This window comes from Myzus persicae, unplaced genomic scaffold, assembly GCF_001856785.1.
Source record: "Myzus persicae strain clone G006 unplaced genomic scaffold, MPER_G0061.0, whole genome shotgun sequence".
In the NCBI taxonomy this organism is placed as follows: Eukaryota; Metazoa; Arthropoda; class Insecta; order Hemiptera; family Aphididae; genus Myzus; species Myzus persicae.
In genome coordinates this window covers 20,399-42,973 of record NW_019103107.1, presented here as the reverse complement: position 1 = coordinate 42,973, position 22,575 = coordinate 20,399, and the positions used below count along the sequence as shown (strand labels likewise).

At 28.7% G+C, this 22,575-nt stretch overlaps 3 protein-coding genes across 4 annotated transcripts; 1 reads left to right on the top strand and 2 right to left on the bottom strand.

The window, feature by feature from the left end:
- Positions 1-1,071: 1,071 nt before the first annotated feature.
- Positions 1,072-7,731, bottom strand: LOC111033790 (33 kDa inner dynein arm light chain, axonemal-like). The gene is made up of 5 exons (XM_022314715.1): positions 7,633-7,731; positions 6,658-6,937; positions 5,038-5,183; positions 3,889-4,086; positions 1,072-1,110 (listed from the first exon to the last, which is right to left on the bottom strand). The coding sequence occupies exons 1-5, from the start codon at positions 7,729-7,731 to the stop codon at positions 1,072-1,074; spliced, it is 762 nt and encodes a 253-aa protein (XP_022170407.1).
- A 2,143-nt stretch (positions 7,732-9,874) lies between these two features.
- LOC111033799 (histone H3.3) lies at positions 9,875-11,111 on the bottom strand. 2 transcript variants are annotated; one of them, XM_022314726.1, is made up of 3 exons: positions 10,832-11,111; positions 10,342-10,625; positions 9,875-10,113 (listed from the first exon to the last, which is right to left on the bottom strand). In XM_022314726.1, the coding sequence occupies exons 2-3, from the start codon at positions 10,621-10,623 to the stop codon at positions 9,985-9,987; spliced, it is 411 nt and encodes a 136-aa protein (XP_022170418.1). In that variant the 5' UTR covers positions 10,624-10,625; positions 10,832-11,111; the 3' UTR covers positions 9,875-9,984. The 2 variants fall into 2 exon arrangements, with proteins under 2 accessions (XP_022170418.1, XP_022170416.1); XM_022314724.1 differs by having other exon boundaries at positions 10,342-10,631; positions 10,832-11,102.
- A 7,411-nt stretch (positions 11,112-18,522) lies between these two features.
- On the top strand, positions 18,523-22,575 carry LOC111033804 (protein TAPT1 homolog). The gene is given in 10 exon segments (XM_022314730.1): positions 18,523-18,630; positions 19,885-20,036; positions 20,152-20,246; positions 20,303-20,474; positions 20,537-20,672; positions 21,351-21,448; positions 21,523-21,673; positions 21,939-22,108; positions 22,181-22,442; positions 22,445-22,575. Coding segments are annotated over 10 exon segments (1,377 nt in total). The 5' UTR covers positions 18,523-18,587; the 3' UTR covers positions 22,543-22,575.

The window sequence follows — 22,575 nt, the reverse complement described above, 5'->3', positions numbered from 1 at the left end:
TTGTTGTCATTATTAATAATTAATATTGAGATGGACTGTCAATCCCTTGAGTGAGATGTTCCTTTAGAATACTAAACAATATATTTAAATAGGAATTAACTTAGTGTTGTCCATTAATAGGGATTAACTCATTGCCCATTTACCTATTGTTCGAGTCCTATATGTCAACTGCAAACTGCTAGCCAGGAACATCTGAGGTATAAACAATACAAAATATACAAGATTTTTTTATAAACATTTAATATTCAAAATTTGCCAAAGCAACAAATATTTTGTAGTTAAAAATGTATAGGAACATCCTTATAGTTAAGGCTTGAAAATTTAATTCAAAAGCAGTTTTTTATGTTTACTACCTACTAAAATATTGAATTACCTACTGCATATTATACAATTTAAAGACTGCAATAGTGCTATAGCATAAATAAACAGTAGATACGTTCTTATATGTGGTTATGGAAATTTAAATTATATAAGAGTCTGATAATGTGTTAAATGTAAAATTAGTGATTGGTGAATACTATGTAATATGCATACTATGTACGAATTAATTATGTTATCATGTTTAGATATTTATTTTACTATAATTTTATATATTTAACGAAGTCGCACTTATAAATGTAGTTAGTACTTTGAACTATAGTTTATTGTCGAAGACGGGTTTCATACAGTAGTTAAACGTCACAACATCGAACCATTAATTATAAAATAATTTTATATAGTATAACTATATAATAGTAAATACTAGTCAAACGACCCATATATTTATAATCAATGATTGAATCTTGCATGCATTATTATAAATTAAATGTGGAAATGTATATTGTGCATTTGTGCAATGTGTATTATTATGAACTTATAAAATAACCACTGGATATTTGTATTAAATCTTTCATTCAATTTGAATCGAAAGTTGTACATTTAAACAAAATTATACGAATATCGAGAATTTATTTGATTATTTATGCATTTATAATTGGATGAACAATATGTCACAACCACGTATCATCCTTTTCTTCTTTTCACCATACATTTCTATATGTATAGGAGATTCTTTCGATAGCTGTTTTTGTTTTATACTCTTTTTGGAGAGATAATTGACTCCAATTGAATCTAAAAACACAAAATAGAAATAATATAGATAGGTAATATATTATAACACGCCAAGAGTTTTCCAATTACCTACCTACCAAAGTTCAAAAAATGGGTTTTCGATAGCACAGATATAGTGATACAGTGATGTAGTGATGATAGTGATACCTATCATGATATTAAGTATCGATAACTACTTATAGATCTTATGGAATATACCTACTCTAATACCTATAACGATATCACATGGAGGGCTCATCACCACACTGTCCAAATACAACGTAGCTTGTCGGTTCAGGTATAAACAAAAGGTTGTTGAGTTATTTACCCATGGGCCATAACCATGATCCAGTTATCCACAAACCATAATATAATACACAGATAACTTTCAATTGTCTACACTATACGTGAAACATAGTATATACATACATACTTATGCTTGTACTTAGATTATATATTTTATAAAAGTAAAAATTTAACACATGACATTTGTTAGACATATAATTTATTTTTTTTGTAACGTGAATCAGATACTGAATCTATATAATGTCTATGTATTCGCTTATAATATATATATGTAATATAAATAATTTATTATGATTTGAACCAAATAATTTTTAATAATTTATGCATGCGAGTAGTAATTTTAATTTACACTGGCCGGACAGTATACGAGGTACAAGTTTTATTGAATTTGAAACAGGCAGAGGCATATACGGGTGGCTCAGAGGGCTATAGCCCCCCCTCCCATCGATTGGTTTTATTTTATAGCTGTTAATATACTTGATATAATATATTAAAATGAATTTTTTTTAAATATTGTGAAACTAACACCGTCACATATCAGTAATCTTTATCAGAACATAAATCACACAATAACCGGAATTATCACTTCTCCAAAGTACAACATATCTGTGATTGTTTTAATCAGAGCAGAGGACTTGTAGTCCCCAAATATGCACTAAAATGTACGAAATATGCATTTTTAAATCATCATCCCTTCAATAATGTACACAAAATGTTCAATAAAATATAAGATTAGGTATTTGTTGGAATATATTTTATTTAAATTTTGACGTCTGCAACCGACATATCGATAATAATTTATGCAGTGAACAATATGTTATGATATCGAAGTTACACTAATGAAGTAATGAATAACACGTAATTTTCTAAAATGAATTAATATTCATGTTCTTACTGTTAAGAAATATGAGAGCACTGTTTTTTTCTTTATTTGGTTCAATCGCATTATAGATAAAACATATTTACTAAGAGTCATTGTTTTTATGATTTTGAGTAATCTTAGAGTAAAATAACTCATAAAAAAACAATAGAAAATAATGTATTTGAGCATATGACTAATCGATCCTCAGTACAAAATTCCTTTTTATGTCACTTGTAGGGGTTCGAATTTGGGTGAAGGGACGGTCGACTAATGTCGACGTTTGTTTTCGAGTTTGAATTGCCCCTGGAAGTTGGGTCGATAAGCAGCCCAATACACGGGCGAATATTACTCCTGGTATGCAAGCGAGCGAACACGAAACTCCGCGGTGATGGCTGAAATCGTAAGGAACGCAGAATGGACTTACAGATTTGAGATGCAGGAGTGAACAAATTAATTATGGAGTCAGGGGGCCCCGTGGCCGAATCGGTTTGGTGCAATGACCACCGAAGAGGTAGTACAATGAGGGACACACAACTAGCTTAATACAACGGCAAGGGAAGTCCAGTCCGGTGAGCAAATCAAATTCGACGTCCTGGGCGGCCTCTCACACAATGATACAATATCGTTGGCGAACTTGCGCGACGCGTTCTGACAACTCCTGGACGAAGCACCTCTATGGATCCTACACCAGGCTGGAGGGTTTAAACGACTGTTCCTCGTACGGAGGGTGGAGAACTGGAGCGGATGGCGATATGTGTGCACGACGACACATATCGTTTCGGGTCGCAATGATGATGAAACGAATGGATGATGAGAAGAAGAATGGATGTGCCGCAATGTCGAGTATACACCGTTGAACATAGTGTTATGGCATTTATTAAAAAAAAGAGTTGGAACGTCAAGTGCACAATGCGACGAGACGAAAATTACAGAAAAACACAATGGTTTTTTTACACAGAACAAAAACAGAAAGAGAAACAGACAGATTATGCCATATCACAATATTGATATACGAGAGAACAAAAGCGTGGTTATAATACATAACGGTTGTGCGAATATTTCGACACGACATAAAAACAATGATTACAAATGATTACAGTAATTAATAATTTATACTGGTGGACACACGGAAAGAAAAGATTAAGGACTAGCGAGTGGAGCTTGCGGGGGTTCGACGATGGATCTTTGGTCACGGCGACGCACGATATAACACTTGTTACGACATCTCGTAACACCACTGGTGGGTGATAAAGTTCTTTTTTTGTGTGTGATAAACTGGTATATATTACCTAATATCTAGGTAGTATTATTCCATACAGGTAGGCTAACCTGGTATAGTCTATAGTGTATACAAATTCACAATACATGTAATTTATGTAATATGTTGTTTATAGTAATTAGTACGTATATACTATTATAGCCTGTGTGACAATTGCAACTGTATCTTCACTATGCAGTAGGTAAATGTATCACGGGGATTGTCTCTATAGTCTGTCCGGGATAATCTATTGCAGACTAATAAAAAATAAAATATATACCTAATAGTTACCACCCCTCAGTGCATAATTATTTATAGTCTCATTTAAATTGTCCTACATGAACTTATATTATTATCTTATATCCGATGTTACTTTTATCAATTGATTGGATTTTTTCAGAGCTGACAACTCTTCGGCTTGACGTTTTATCGCTGCTTCACGCTGTTCGGCAGCATCTCGTTCAAGCTTCTCTGTCATCAAATTAATTTCGGCCAGCTCGATCTCTAAATTTTCGTTTTCTGCATTTAGCTGTTTCGCTCTGATTGATAAATCTGATTTTTTGTGTTCCCTCTAAAGACAAAAACTAAATGAGTTGTCAAAGTTGAGTAGATTTCTTGATTTCAATAACTGCGTGCCTAAAAATGTATACAATTATAGTCTACAATCAGACTAAAAGTATAATAAATGCGAATTTAAAATGAAAATTCTATATAATTAGTCGTACTACATAGGCCAATTATTTTCGCGTACATTCCTCATCGTGTGATTGAACAGGTTTAGGACACTAATTCTAACTGCAATGTAATTAAATTTAGTATAGTTTCTTTAGAACACATGGTTATTAAATGTATTTATTTATATTATAATAATGATGAGTGTATTAGTGAATTCTTCGGGTTTAATTCACGATTAACTCGAGTAGTTAGATCCCGTCCAATGACCAAATGTTAAATTAGTATACGCAAACTTTAAGCTACCAATTTTCAATTAGAACATTTAAAAAAAATGTAGCATAAAAGCAGCTTGCTACATTTAAACAATAGCAAAAAATTAGGAGCAGCACATAACTTTTTAAAAATGTAGCGATAGCGAGCTAAAATTTTTGGTGGGGGGGGAGTATCTGCAATATTATAGCACTACAAAAAACCAGTAGCTTCCCGTTAGTACTTAGTACTTAGTACTTACTAACTACGTATAAAAGGTTTTTAATGAATTCATACTGTCATATTAGAATTAGACACTTATGTGGCTGTATCCTATGTAGGTATGTATACAATTTAACTTAAAATAATATTTAATTATCTATTTGGCTATTTACGATGTTTGTGTCTTAAAAAAGGTTTTTTTAAGACACGTTATAATAAATTATAATATTGCTTGATTAATAGGGTTTCTCAATATATTTGAAGGAGGTGGATAATTAATCATAATAATGGATACAATTTGTGTCCTTGGAGTTGTCTATTATGATGATATTTTACTTAGTAATATGCACCCAAAATGTAATATTATAACACTCACCCGTAATAACTTTCGAATCCCGTTTGCCAATACGCTTTCGTACAGTTCTTTATAGGCATCGATGGTCATCTGAATTTCATCTCGAATCTGGATTAACATGAAGCCCCGTTCCGTACAGTTTAACGTTACTTGTCTAATGACCTCGTCTATATAAGCATGGATGGATTGAACATTTAGTTATATGAAATAGAGATTCACACAATTTGAATATCATATAGGTACTTGACTTAAGAAGTGTAATATTTTTGTAATCTAAAATATATTTTAAAATTATTTTAAGCCAAAACATGTTATAATGAAACTTTAAAAACATTCCTTAGCAGTGTGTCTAAAAATTGTAAAAGAAACACATACAATAATTAATTAATATATTAATACATTTACACATTAATCGTGTAAAAGCTATTTATATATCAACAATATTGACACCGTATTCAGTTAACATTATATTTTAAATGTATTTCTAATGTATTTTAAGAATATACATATACATAGCCAACCAGAGTTATAACTAATAATTAAAAGTATGTATAATTTAAAACGAAATTTTATTGGCTAATACCAACGATGTGTGTTTATAATACGTATACCAACGCGTATCCCAGTCTTCTAGTACTTAATATAGAGTAATTAGTTTGTTGTATAACACGCACTAACTAAATATTTTTAATTCGCCTTGGTAATTTTTAAATTTTAGTGTAACTCAAATATTTGTATATTCAAAATTAAAACAAAACATTGTATCGTATAATAATGTGTCAAGTATAGGTAGTATTATAATTTTAATTTGAATTATGAAAATTGACAACAATATTGTATTATACATTTACTATTATATTAGTTTATTACTATTGATTATTGAACATTGGTACCTATTCATTTAGGCACGATTTCTCTTTCTAATAAAAGCTAAAATGTTAACATTGATCTACTAAACAATATTTTCTGAAGTTTTTTAAAATTAAAATTGTTTTTATAAATTAAGTACATTAAACCAAATAAAATATGTCCTGCGTTGTACTTTACTATTCTGTATTAAGAACGTTACTGACTTATTAGTTATTAGTATTTCACCTCTCAATCGATTATCTGTGAGTTTATTATGATGTTTTTCATATATTATATATTTATATTATGATGTTTTCTTCAGGCTTTTGCTACCAACCTATCTATCATCTATAATATAAATTACTATAGATTCTATATACTAGGGAATGCTGTGCTTTTACACAATGTAACTCAGAACTAGAGCATTTGCAGCAATGCAGCCTATGAAATGTTGGATTAAAAGAAGTGAGGGCCAAGTTCAAAAGCCTATTTAGAACCATTACATCCATACATTTTTCTTAATTTAAATTGTATACCTAATGTAGATAAATCATTTTTGAATACGTCTAATACGCTCAATACTACCGTATAGGTATAAATAGGTTGTAGATACTAGGTAGTTAAATAAAATATTAGGCATCAATTTGTTGTGCCCCTCCCCCGTCCTCTACAAGGCTATAAATAAAGCTATTCAAATTTAACTTATGCATTTTATTCCATTCCACCAATTCCACCTCCTGGCTCATCCAAGGTCTTGATATATGGGTCATATCACAAATATTCCAAACTTACTGAAACATTGACTGTATAATTCCTGCTTGATAGGACAAATTCCTACTTCCTTGGCATTATACTGTTTCAAGAGCGAATCAAACTTTTCATTGAGTTTTTTTACATTGATTTCGGTAGCTGGTTTATTGGATATACATTGACGAAATGTTTTACCGTCCTTTTCCCATTCTCTTGGTGGTAATATGCTGTTCAAAACATCATCACAACTCTGTCGTTCACAGTCGTCCGCATCGTCACCAGATTCCATTAGGCGAGCATTGTTTTTAACAGAATTGGCATCCTAATAAAAATTTTTTAATTGTTTTAATGTATACTGACCATATTAAGTTGGTATCTGGTCGACAGAAAAAACAAACGGAAAATATATCTTTTCTACAACCTATACCTAATTAAACTATGCGTGTACAATATTTTTAAAAAGTGGTGTGTACACAATTAATTTATGGTGGGTAATAATTGTACAGTGAAGTGTATACCTACTAAATACTAATTTAAGTATTTTATAAAGACATATGTACAATATTAAGTTAAATTCTTTTTTTAACAAAAGAGTAGGTACTCGATTATTAGACCTAAATTGTTGGCAAAAATGCATTCTACTGGCAAATTTGACCTGAAAGAAATATAAGTACATTATACAGGTTTAATGTATGGGTACATTCAATTTTCTTCATTATTATAATTTTTCATTATTTACAAAAATTATTATATTACAATTATTACATTTTTCATTTTATTTTATTCAGTATTTTAAATTTGTAAACGAAGGAAGAAATGCAGTTATTTCCAATATTGGAAATAAGAGTAATGTTGTTAACTCTGTATTTGAATAGCAAAAATGTAACAGAATTATAATATTTTTGAATAATAATTCCTTAAGTTGGAGGTCTGATACTGGCAATTATAGAATATTGTTACAAATAGGTATTTTCAGGTTATATTACCTAAATCTAACTGATAAAAAATAGTATTTACTTGTTTAGTCTGGTTATTGTTGGATATCAATATTGGGTTTTCAAATTGCACCAAATTGACTTTAGATCGAATTAATAATACTTTTTCGTCAGCACTCATTTTAAATACCTTCAACAACCAGTAAATTAATAATATATGTATGATATACAAGCCTTTAGGTACCTATTGATCACAATTCACAATATAATTATCATAGTTACAAAACAAATAGAGAAGCATAATATAAAACTCAGAATTAAGATAATGCGGACACGGAACTGTTACCCTTACATAGCACCTATTAATGGTAGATTTACCAAGTAATTCTATAATATATTCATCAATTAAATTTGAAATTGATCTTACTTGCAAAAGTGAAGTACTTATATATAAAATATTACCTATATTTTTTGAATAAAAATGTTGATTTTTTTCTTTTTTAATTGTACTAATATATTAGGTATGTAAAAACAACGTTAAGTCGTTATAATTTATAGTATACAAGCAAAAGGTTATTAAAATATAACTTACGTAATGTCATAGAAACTATTGATAATAGAATAATCAAATATCTGTAACCAATGAAAGAAACTATAATTAAATTTACTCAGTAGATACCTAAATATTTTACCTACATAAATACATAGATATTACAAAACACAGATCTTTAGCACAGAATTACAGATTTTTTTTTTTGGTCTTGAAATTTTAAATTTCTGCTCCTTCGACTACTAAAGGCCATTAGTAAATGATACATTTACCTATACCGTTTTATATTGACGTCTGATAGCTAGGTAACTACGTATACTATTAACAGGTGTTGTGTATAAAATAACAAGGGAGATGGTAAGCTGTGTCGAAATCCGCATCTAGGTTCCACCTGATCTACCTTCTGGACACTTCTGGCCAGCTGCAGGAAGAGGAGCCTCTTCCACTTATATAAGATGTAATTTAATTTTTTTGGATAGATAATATTCTATTTTCTACTGATCACCACTCCTAAAATATACCCTAAGGCTAGAATTGTATGTATTAATAGTTTAAATATGCAACAATATGAATTTTATTCAAAATATCCACCATTTGCATCACATGGCATGATTCGCAGACATAACCAACAAAAGCAGTAAGAAATTGCACAAAAAAAATATTACAATGCATATAAATCCTAGTCCTTAACTTAAGTACAGCTAACAATTATAATAACTTAATTTAATTGTTTGAATTTTAATTAATTTTAAATGTTTTATTATATTTTATAAGATAGTCAAATGTAGTTTATTTAAATGTTTTACAGTTGCTACATATGCTAAAAATATTTTATCTTTAATTTGATTATTAAATTCTTAAATTGTGAATATTGTAACTGATGTTTGATCAAGATAATACAAAACACTACAAATATCAATGTAATAATATGGTTTATAGATACATGCATCTTTAGCAAGAGTCGCCAACCAGTCAATCTTTAGAGGAATATTGATCAATATTTCCATTGTATTATATACTTTTATGCTTTGAATACAAAAAAAAGTTTTTACAAAGTAGTAATTCGCAGAAGAAAAATACAATTTTCCGATGGAGAAATGACGAATATTATTTATTTACAATTTTAATTTTATAGGTAACTAACTTGTTGGAAAAGTATGGTGAACTCAGATCTATAATAAATAATTGTATATACTCTGCCTAGATCAGTAGAATAAAATATAGCGATATAACATGAACGATTTAAAGAAAAATATAATTTTTCAAAGAATATAATATACTTCAGATTACACCTATTAATTCATGAAACTTATTTAAAGAAATTAATATTATGTTATTTTATTAAGTTTACGTAGCTATTTTAAATACAATACCTAACTATAGCCAGAACCACAAATAGAAAAATTATATTTTTAAAACTAGATTTTTTAGCAACAGAAAGATTTATTACAATTTATAATAATAATTATAACATAAAAAAGCATACCATAAATTAATATTGTTTAAATTGTACAGTTAATGATTTATATATGATATAGGTATAGTTTTTTTAATATGTTTGCTTATTTATAGTAGGTATAAAAAAAAATTGAAGAAATATGACGTTTGTGGTATGTAATACAAAGTTAATTAATATTAAATGCTGATATTGTTGTTCAAAAAAATTATTTCCTTAAATGAACACTTGCTTACAATTAATTATATTGTATAAAATAAATTAAGGTTTCCTACAATTTAATATTATACAGACATACATTTATAGAAATAGCTAGTTATTATTATTATTTTTTTTTTTGAAATATAGTAATATATGTATAACGATAAGATAACTGCCAGAAAAATTGTTTAACAAAAAAAATTACACTTTAAAGGATAGTGGATGAATTAGGCTCTTTCGCCACGGATACGTCTGGCCAGCTGAATGTCTTTCGGCATAATTGTGACACGTTTGGCGTGGATAGCGCATAAGTTGGTGTCTTCAAACAAACCAACCAAGTATGCTTCACTGGCCTCCTGAAATAAACACAATTAAGATATTAGAAAATGTATGGTATATTTAGTTAGTAAAATTTCATTAATTTCAATTATTAATGTGAAACCGTAAATCGAAAATACTGATTGAAAACTACATGTAATCATTTAATTTAACTCAAAATAAAATCCAATGAAATAAATTACCAGCACAGATATAATAATAGAATATAATAATAGTTTAATTAATAATTAATTGGTAGTAGGTACCTGCAAAGCTCCAATAGCCGCACTTTGGAAACGCAAGTCAGTTTTAAAATCCTGGGCAATTTCTCTGACCAAACGTTGAAACGGCAACTTGCGAATTAGCAACTCTGTGGACTTTTGGTAACGGCGAATCTCACGAAGAGCAACAGTACCGGGACGATAGCGATGAGGTTTTTTCACTCCACCTGTGGAGGGTGCGCTTTTGCGGGCGGCTTTGGTGGCCAACTGTTTACGGGGAGCCTTTCCTCCGGTAGATTTACGAGCAGTTTGCTTAGTACGAGCCATGACTGAAACTAATTCAAAATCAAAACAATCTGCATTCAAACAAACAAAACACCAACACTCAAGGTGGGAGGGGGTAAGGAGACGAACCAGCGTTCTGACGAAAACAGAACGTCATGCCAAAAGCCTAGTGTATCTAAACGTCGTCGTGTTGTGGCGAAAGCTAGAGTGGATTTTTGTATTCATGAGTCCGATGGACGATGGTACTTACTACTTATTACGAGAGAGCAGTGTCTGGACTAATCAAAATACGAAACCAGGAATTGACGCTGAGTGATGGACTAAACGGGTGACTTAAGAGAGCGGAGATGGACCTCAACACAATAGTAATGTATTTAACTAATTAACTGTTACAGAGAACAGAGGTAAGAGCGAAAGCGAATACGCACAATTGTTTGTGGTAATGAGATGATCGAGTCGCGACGACACTGATTCGGACTGATTGCAGAACTACAAGCTGGCTACAGTAACGAGGCCGCTGATTGGCCAATAGCACTGTTATCGATGTAGACAAGGCTGTAGTATCTTTGACCGTGGCCGACAGAGCATGACAATGTATGTCTGTCCATGATAAGGAACACGACATAAGTATGCCCCACATAATAGTAGTGGTTGCCTTTACATATTCTGTCAGGCGCTTACCACTTATACATTAATTGTTATATTATAGGTACTAGGCAGTAGGCATGACAAAATATATATTTATTATTTATGTTATGGGTAATAGGTTGGTATTTCAATTAATATTACAATTTTTTTAGTACAGGTAAGTAGATATTATAGTCTATATGTCGCATCCACATAATGAAATCATTCATTTCATGAACTGGATATCCAGATAGTGAAATCCATCCAGATCGTGAATTTTGACGAAATTTTATTATATGGACATCCATTTCATGAAATGGGCAATACTTATATTGTGTACTTTGTATAATTATTATAAAACGAGATTGTTATGTTATTTAGCAATAAATAGCTTACATACCAATATACCATACTTTTCAATATCAATAAAGATAAAGAAATGTTTTATCCGTCATGTTGATTGCTGTTACTTGGGATATTAATATGGTGGTTTCCCGTTGCCTTCCATATGTCCATTTTGGTCGCCTCTTACGACGGGCATGGACTACCATGGGTGAATTCTAACCCCCACCCACAGGGGGAATCCGTGATCTAGGTATATCTATTATATTATTATGAGAATGATATAAAATTTAATTTCGGTGATTCCACATCCGATATCAAATGAATGTTTCCTTATTGGATGACGGTTGACAAATAATACCTATGTAACTCCTAAGTTGTTCAACAAATAACATTTAGTGAGTGTTTGTATCTAACACAGGTACTATAGGTATTGTACTTGCAGTTTATACGTGTATTTATTATTTTATATAGATATATTTTAAATACAAATGGAAGAAAGGAACGTATTTTATGAAAAGCTAGATGAATATTAAAAATTGAAATCTAAAAAAAAACCGTTCACTAAATGTGATCAATTACAGATAATTGCTGTAATAGAAATGTCTAAAATCAAAACGTAAGCAATTTTGGATTTAAATAAAAATTAACTTAATTAAATCAAATATAAATTTTAACACATTTAAACAACTTTAAAAAACTACTCGATAATTGATACAAATTGTACCTAATCTTTTTTAGTATTATTTATTCTAACACTGGTAAAAAAGATCGACAACAATATTATCTACTGTTTAAATATGATGTATTTTTATCTTGTTGGTGTAAGGCGAAAAATAATTGCCAATCAAGTAGGTGTGCTTGTTTTAAAAACAATATGATATGTAACAGCCGATGCCATAATCAATTATCGTGTAAAAATAAATATTAAAATAAATAATAAAGAAGAAAAATGTATGTAGGTATAGTTGATTAATTATTGTTTAATTAAATCAATTAGTTATTTTGTTACTAAAAAAATATAAGGAATATAGGTAGTTCAGTAATATAAGTATAATTAATTTCACGAATATGTATTTCATAATACTTCATTGGTAACATTGTTGTTTATAAATTATAAAAAATAATATAAAAATATAATGTAATATGATATAGTTTATTATGACTATAATTATTGTTATATTTTTGTTCATAGAACAATATAGAAAAGTATAGTTTTAATACTATGATATCTGGTTTTATAGTAATTACACAAAGTACACAATATAAGTATTGTCTATTTCATGAAATGGATGTCCATATAATGTATTTTCGTCAAAATTCACGATTTGGACGAATTTCATTATCTGGATATCCAGTTCATGAAATGAGTGATTTCACTATTTGGATGCAACATATATATTACATAGTGCAAAATAAATAATAAAACGGCTAGTTATTTGGTAGTTACCTAATTAACAAGTTCATTAATATTTTTTGTTTTTAACCATTTAAAAAAAATACATGTTATTACATTTTTTTATGAAATAATTAATACTTACATTTAATATCTTATTTACTAATAAAAAATACAATTTAAACAAACATTTGGTTTTATAGCTATATAAAGATTCATTAGTTCAATCATTTTGATTTTAACTCAAACCTTACTCTCTTTTAATAAATTATTAATATTTGTATTAAAAAGACATATCATTTTCCCTACATAAATAATTGTACTTGTAAATGGATAGAGTAAATTATATTCATCATATTGTTTCATAAAAATAAGTATTTTCTGCAGCAATAGTAATATTATTTTAATCTTTTGTAGCTAATTTGTCAAGATGACTTACTACATGCTCATCAGCTACATATGCAATAGAATTTTCTTCGTGCAAGTCCAACTGTATGAATGCGATGTTCATGGCAATCAAATTGTCATCAAACTTGGAGTCCATTTCGTTAGCTAATGAATGTACATTTTCAAAATGTTTTAATTTCATACTAAACTTTTGTTTATTCTGCAGTAAGTCATTGCATTTAGTTAAATATTCACAAGCTTCTATTTCACAATTTCTAGATGTAGCTGGCACGAGAAGTTGTTGTGCTACGCACATTCGTAAGGCTGAATATAATTTAGATGAATCTGGAGTAACATTATTTCCACCTTTTGCTCGTACAGAAAATAAACTTTCTACACAATCTTTGGTCAGCTGTCTGGTGAGCAAATATTTAAATTCAAAATTATTTTGTAAATCCTTAAACAACATTTTTAAACTATTAATATTTGAAAGCTAGCCACTAATACACAGTGGCTGTTTCTTTTTGAAATTTTGAATTTCTAATTTTGTTAGAATTTCATAAGACTTATTTAGAAAAAGCCAATGCTTCAAATTATTAGTCAATGGTTTTCGAAATATTTTTGGTTCATCGAATGAATAACTGCTAAACACATCAAACAAGTCATCAATTATCTTTAACAATTTTGCAGAATATAAAGCTTTTAAGTTCATTCAATTATTTGTAACTAGTGTAAACATAGCTGAACTTACAGTATGACTAAAAGTTTGAATAGCTAAACACATTCTCATCGGTGAAAAAAGTGGTAATTGTATGACATGCTCTTCTTTAATCTTTAGTGCTGACCATGGAGTTATATTTTTGTCAATGTTATAAAATGTTATTATATCTGACCACGAGTCTACTTCATTTTTGTAAATAAAATCGTATTTTTTTTAATTGTTCCCTACAGCTTTAATTAAGTGAGGTGTGTCATACAAAAAATATATATTTATTCATTTTCAAATGTCAAGAATGGTTTATTAACTGTTATTTTCAATAGGTTTCTGAGTTTTTGATTGTTTATATCGTGATCACAAATTATTATTTTATGTATTAAGCCTGTAGACATAAGTTTTTTTATTGTGCTCATAATAATAATTTTCAATTTCAAACCAGAGATTAGACCTTTTGAAAAACAATACCCAACCACTTGTTTCCATGGATTCCTTTAACCTTTATAACAAGTGCTTGATTACACAAAAAATTATTTCTTGTTTCTATTATAGCCCCAAAGTCTTCAAATCCAGAAAATATGTCACTTTGTGAATTATATGTCATAAATCTTTTTATTGACATTTCATAGAAAATGGTTGAAACCGCTTTCTCCGATAGAGTCCAATATGTAAATTTATTCTTCATTATTTCAAAAATATTATCATTGAGACCACGAGTAAAATTTAAAAAAGGAAGCCATCATCTCAATGACCTTATTGTTGGTAAGCATAGATATCTTCTCATGAATAAATATCCTTTAGGGGACTTATAATAAAGGCTAAGAGCAAAACTTTTTTCTTCCTCTTTACATTTTATTGAAGGCTATTTTTATTCATCAGTCTTATTTGTGTTTTTAAAACAAAATTGTTGTATATTACTTGGCACTGTTGTAGGAGCACTTAATACTTACAAGAAAGAAAACAATCAAAATCAGTTTATGATTTCCAAAGTTTAAAGATCTAGGTTTATTCACTGGGATTCTACACATATTGCTTTCTATATATAACAATATAAAAACTATTTTTCAATGATAATATTAATTTATAACAAATATATTATATATATTATTACTAGATTTACTGCTTGCAATTTTCGCTCCATCCTGGCACTTTACCCACTGCTAGGATTGAAATGTTTGTATCATTATACACTTAATTAGATGCAAGAAGTTCCTGAGGTTATACTTCAACTTTTGCATTGGTACCTATTTAATAATAATAATAAAATTTCATGTTCGATTATTCCTATTAAAACTGTAAATTATTGAATGTATTATACTTGTATCAAACTCTAGCTTTCTTGTTTCAGATGTTTTCTGTTCTTTCAATGATGTCAAAATGTTTCTTGGCTGAGGTAATGAAATTGTTCCAGGAACAGACCATTTATACAAAATCCTAAGTAAATATTTTGAATAAATATTATATATTATGTTTGTAATTATTTTTGTTGTTAAATATTTTAATTTTTAAATAGCTAATAAAGAATCTGTACACTACGTACATTTTAACAATGTTTACATTTTGTTTTATCTTACTTTTTTTTGTCTGTCCAAATAAAATAATCATTTTCTGTGAAATAGTCTGAAAATTGTACAACATTTTATTTTTTGAAAGCCATAATTAATATAGTTGCTTTTGATCCTTTGATTTCAACTCTGATCAACCCATTATTTAACACTGAAATTATTAATTTATACTATTTTAATAGAGCATTTGATATTATCACATGAAAATCCCTATACAAATTATAGTAATATCATTTCAAATGTCTCAATACTTAATTGTTTGACAATAGGGTATTAATAATTTTCAAATCCGTAATTTGGAAAATTATTTGTGACTATAAATATGTTATTATTTATCATTGAATTCATAATTAACATGTCCATTACAGTGACTTACTCTGTGACGAGGTGCACTTGACACCTACTGTATACACCTTTTATTTTTGTTTAAACCGATAACAGAGGAGGATTTGTGTGAAAAATACTGCCCCTCTACTGCCATCGTTTTTAATGTTTACAATACACTAGCTAATATAGATACATACTCAACACCACTACTGTATACACCTAACCTTACACAATTGTTGTGTTATAAATGTTACTTTCTTAATATAATTAGTTAATTTTTTTCTAATAAGACTAAGACCTTTAAGATTATGATAGATGCAAAACCAGGACAAATACTATTAGTTCTTAAATGTTTAAATGTATTGAGGAAAAAAGTAAAAAGGATTTAGTATGGTAAAATTACTATTATTATTTATAAGTTACTTTCAATGAACGTTAATTCAATTACCATAAACTAAATACATAAAGTACTCACTCTACGTCTTCCCGAAATTTGTAATCTTATTGAGGATAAGTCACAATTATATTTTAATTTATTCAAAACTTAACTACCTAACAATGTAACTTACAATTTATCATTTGCAGGAAATTTATGAAATGTTAATTACGGATTTTTCCTGCTGTTGTTTTTACAAGTCCAAAAAGAACAACTCTTGTGTGAAGTCATTTTTTAATGGTTGGTATAAAAAACAAAACACTTCAAATACAAAATATTTGGGGAAAAATAATCATAGGAGATATTAATAACAAAATATCGAAAGATTTATATTAAATCGTCCTCCCCGACATAATTAAAAAAAAAACCATGTTCAATTTATTTATAGCTCAGATTTTTTGTATAAAATATATTGAATTAATTATTTAGGTTATTTATTATATAATATAAAAAAAAAAACAGTAATTCGAATAAAGGCGGGATATTTGAATAGGAATAAGAATTTATGTAGGGAACTTATTTACACAATAGCCGGGGCATCCACTGCGATTTTTGGGGGCTTTGTCGACGTTTGTTATCATTGACTGTCCCGTATTGTCTTATAAAGTATATGTTAGGGTATATTTATCACTTTGAATTCTGAAGGAAACACGTTAAAACAGTGACATTGACTAAAGATGTGATAAAAAAATTGAATAATTGTGAAATAAGTAAAAACACTTTATTTATTTATGACAAAATATGTAAAAATATATTAAATCAAATATAGCTAATTTTAGCAAAAATCTTGAGATCGAATTTGTCACTTAGTGAAATTAGTTTATCCTGTTATATTGAAAATAAGTATTTGCATATAAATCAAAGCCTTAGTAATATCTAATGGTTAGAGCGAAAAAAAATTAATTGTATTAAAGAGTAAAGACCCTATTGCATCCTCCTAGTTGCGCCAATGGTTGAGCAATTAGCATCTGACCAAATGCAGGCACAGATCAGTAGGTCCAAATAATCCCATATCAGGCTGTGTAGCTTTATTAAATATTGATGTATTTGTTTGTATTTCAGTATTTGTACACTACAGCTGGTGCTATCGGCTAAATACCAACCGACTAAATCCTAACATGTTTATGGACCCACCAGAAGGACGCCCTAACAGCTGACACAAAACTTGTCCTATTAATATAATATATAGACTACATTGATATATATATAACATTATTATGTACAACGATAAATTATATAATGTGACAAAAACTATAAATATTATTTTTAACAAAATAAACAAACCACATATCATACACTCTCGAGTTTGAAAACCCTATGATTCAAAATTGTAATAATTATAACGCAATATTCAGGTATATCAATAGTAAAAAAACATAATAATATAACCCAAAATTCCGTCAAGACACTGTAATGAGTGTAATGACAATGACAAATGACAATAATTGACATTTCGGTAATGCTAAATGCTGTGTCATGTGTTGTTAACCAAAAAATCAGTATTAGTTATCACTATTTATGGTTTATCGTTATACAACCAGTCCGTAGCCATGGGCTGATGTTGTCACCGAATTAAAGCCAAACGAATTCTCATCTCGACCTTCACCCGGCCAAATGGTTGACACGGTCAACGTCACTTAACCGAGTACACCAACTGTCGAACTATTTGTTTCTTCTCAATTATCAGTCATTAATATTAATTGTCATATGAATTTGATTGACAAACGCGTATCGGCCAACATTGTACCCTCCCCTCTCACCTTTTGAATAAATGGTTTATAGTTTTTTATCTCGTATTTATATTTTAAAATTTGGTATCCCCAAGTTTGTAGCAAGTTGTATTGATACCCCTTGGATTTTACTTGGTCAGTAATACCATAGTTCAAGAAATAATAAGTATGCTCAAGCTCAACACAAACCGTGATTTCTTCCTAGTTCGTGCATGCGCATCGCTTTGTGTTTTTGTGCATACTGCGTTGCATACAATTTAATGTGTACGGGTGACGTCACATGAGTATTCATTATTGTCATTCAAAAAATATTCGTAGTCTGACCATTGAGCATACTTCTTGTTCCTTATGCGTAACACTAATGTGTTAAGTGTTGTACTGTTGTCACTTGTTTTCATCATTTGTTGCTTCGAGGTTGTTCGACACGATTGCGTCAAGGTCAATACTGGAGGGACTGCGAGATTTTATTACGCTTTACCAGATGGAGAAAGTCGAGATTGCTGCTAGGAAGTCGAGCAGCTTAGGTACGTGTCTCCTCACAACGACTCGAACAGATATAACTTGGTTAGGTTATACACTCGTTTGTAATGTTCGTATTATTGGTAAGAAATGTTCGTAAGAAAAACTTACAAATGCTTGAACTTACAAGCTCTGATTATCATATGCTTGTTAATTTGGCAAATGTTGGATCCAACTTGTTTTTATCATCACCCCGTGTAAAATTATACAGCATAGAATTTTAATTTTTCATGATACCAAGCAAATTTATTTTAGTCAATGTCCAAACTTGTCTCTATATATGTGTATGAAATAAATTTAAAAATAATTAAATGACCCACACAATTAAAGTATCTAATAAGATTTATTTCACAAAACTGATAATAATTTTAAATTAAATAATTAGTTCTTAAAACTTGATAACTCTTCTTATGTCATATTGTCATATATTTTGTTGTTATTTTGAATATAAATATGTTATAAAGTAAGTTATTTCTCAATAGAATAACAATATTTTGAATTAAATTAAATTATTGTCATTCCTGCTTTTTGTGATGTAAATGTTTCATAAATAATTATCAGTCAAATAAACTGTCACAAATCACCTAAGTCACAAATCACCTAAGTCAGGCATAATTTTTTACTTGATTTCATAAAACATTGTATAAAAACCCAAAATGAATGTAAAAAAAAATCTTTATTTGGTTAAAAATATTTCCCAGATCCCAGAACTAAAAATTATAGTTTATTATTATCTATTGTTTACTGCCTTTACTTTGTAGTATATTGAATCAAAATCAACAGCTAGGGATTTCCATTATTTTAGATGAAGCAATATATTAACTAATATGTTGTGGTTAAGTATTTTTAATGAATAGAAGTTAAGTTATTTTATAAGGTTTAAGAGATACATGTTTAATGTTATCATTATGATATGAAGTTATGAATTGTTGTGGTGTAATTATGTGAATATCATTACAGTAGATAATTGAATATGTTTTATAATCCAACAGTATTTAATAATGATAGGTTATATTAAACTCAAAGAGAAAAACCTAAGGTAAGAAGTCTTTACTCTTTTTGACATTATGAATGTGTATTTTATTCAATAAATTATGTCAATTTGAATTAATTAAAATGTAATGACACAATTTTCATAACATTTTTTATTTTTACCTTGAAGTTAATTTTTTTACTTTTAGATGATAAAATATTATTTTTAGGTACCTTATTGTTTATGTAAATGACTAATCATTTTTTGTTTTTTTTATTGATTTTAGGCTCTTTATGGGATTTGATCAGTTTAGAATTTAAAAGTGGCTGTTCCCTAGAATATGACGAAGAAGAATTTTTAGACAAGAGAGAAAAAGTTTATACTTTTATGAAAATACCCTTAGAAATCGAACGATTCATGTTGTATGGCATTTGTCAGGTGTATAACCCTCAATTCGATTTTACTATAGTTAAACATAGTGTATAACAACTAATTATATAACTTACCTTACTAAGTACTCTGTAGATTTTACTGTAATGTGTTTTAATTTTAGTGCTTGGATTCATTCCTATTTGTCTACACATTCCTACCATTAAGGGCAGTATTTGCATTAAAATTAATAATTTGTAGTTATTTATCAAAATGGAAGTGAGTATTTTATAAACTGTTGTAATCATTTAAAATTTATTGTAAATTTATTTTAGGAATAATCATATAAAAGAACAGTTATCGGCTGCAGAAATTTGTGACTTGCTTAAAATGGCTTTACTAATAACATGCTTGATGATGTTATTACCTTGGGATACATCAATGATATATCATGTAATTAAAAGCCAGTCGATTATTAAGTTATATGTATTTTTCAATATGTTAGAGGTAACTAACAAATATTTAGTTTACTACATTCTATTTATAAATATAATATTTTATAATTTAAGGTTGGAGACAGATTATTTTCATTATTTGGTCAAGACATATTAGACGCATTGTTTTGGACTGCTACTGAACCTAAAAATAGTCAGCGTATACATTTTGGCGTTTTAACACATTTCATTATCGCTGTGTTTTATGTCTGTATGCTTTTAAAAAATATAGTTATTGCTCAATATATGATCTACTCTTATTTTAAATGGTTAGAGTCTTAACATGACCAAGAAGTCTTAGCCCCATAGCCAATTGTTTTTATTTTTCATACATTTATTTTTGTATAACTGTGACATTTATGACATGAATTAGTTTAATTATTTTGTTGGTAATGTTTATGTTTTTATAAAAAAATGCTATAACTAATTTTTTTGGATTGAATAATCTCAATTAATTCAGCTACTAAAATGCTGTTTGTTATATTACACACCTGATGAACCAACAACTAAACACATACTGATAATTGTCAATGCTTGTATAAAAATATACTTTTTTTAAACTATTACTTAATAAAACCAGCTTTAGAAATGGCCATTGGGGTTCTAGTTATACTACAGAGAATTAACAAATTTTAATAAAAATATTGAATTGTTTACATTTTAGGATAAAATAGAATTACGGTTATGTCTAGATAAAATCCAGTAATCATAAAATAAAATTATAAGAATTAACAAGTAAATATAGTCTGTACATTATAGATATGACAATCGTCATTATGGTTTTGTCTTCGTAGGTCACATATTGAATAAATACTAAAAATACCTCAAGTATTTTAATACGATAATATTAAGACACCAATTTTAAATTCTCTTTAACATACAATATTAGTTTTACACAGCACACTTGTATTATTCCAAGCTACCACATTGAATATTGCAATTAATTCTAGAAATGGGGCATTACTACCAATCATGATGTCCAATAATGTAATGTGTTTTTCATATTTTATTGTAAGTGCAATATTATTATAACTAAGATTAGTGTTTTTTACTGATTCTAGTTTATAGAATTTAATGGAAATGTGTTCAAGAAGTTTAATAAAACAACTTTGTTCCAATTATCGTGCAGTGATGTTCGTGAACGATTCCATCTGTTCATATTATTACTTATAGTTGTAGTGCAAACAATGAAAGAATACCAATGGACTAGTGGTTAGTATTTCACTGTGGTCAGAACTAACTTAAATTTAAAAAGAAAAATTCAAAGAAAAGTGCTGTTAAGTGCAATTATTTTTCCATACAGTTTAAATTGTTTTTTGCATGGTAATCCAAATCAAATAATATTATTATGTATTGTTTTTATTTTTAACTTTTATGTTTGTCTGTAAAATCATTTTATATTATATTGTTTCTTTGATTATGTATCTATTTTCTGTTATTTTTTAAAAAAATATTTTACTTTATTGTATGGTTTCAGAATCATTTTGGGTGTTAATGTTTGACTGCATGTATGTCATGATATTAGAGATTATTATTGATTGGATAAAACATGCATTCATCACTAGGTTCAATGAAATCAACTTGTCAGTGTACAATGACTATTTATTGAGCTTTGCTTATGACACTGCACAATCACATGATAAAAAAGTAATTATTTGTGATCATTTATATTGTGCAGATTTGTGGAATATATTTTTTAAAAACCATTTTGTTTTATAGGCATTCACTGATCACTCGGATTTGGTGGCAAGAAGAATTGGATTGATCCCAATTCCGCTTGGAGTAGTTATAATTAAGGTTCTAACTAGGTGTGTGTCTTTTGATGGGCAACTTGTTTCAATAATTTTTCTATTGTCTACATTTATATGTGTAGTCGCATTGAAAATTGTTAATCTTGTCTATATAATAGGGAGAGCGTACAAGATGGTAGACCTCGGAAAATAGAATGTAAAAATTAAATTAATTCTCAATTATTTATTTTATTTATATATTATAATCAACAGATTGATATACAGAAAGCATGCCTTAATACACAAATATTTGAAAACATTATAGAATCAGATTTAACTCATAGGAACTGATTTAAACTTACCTATCCATGATGATAATATACG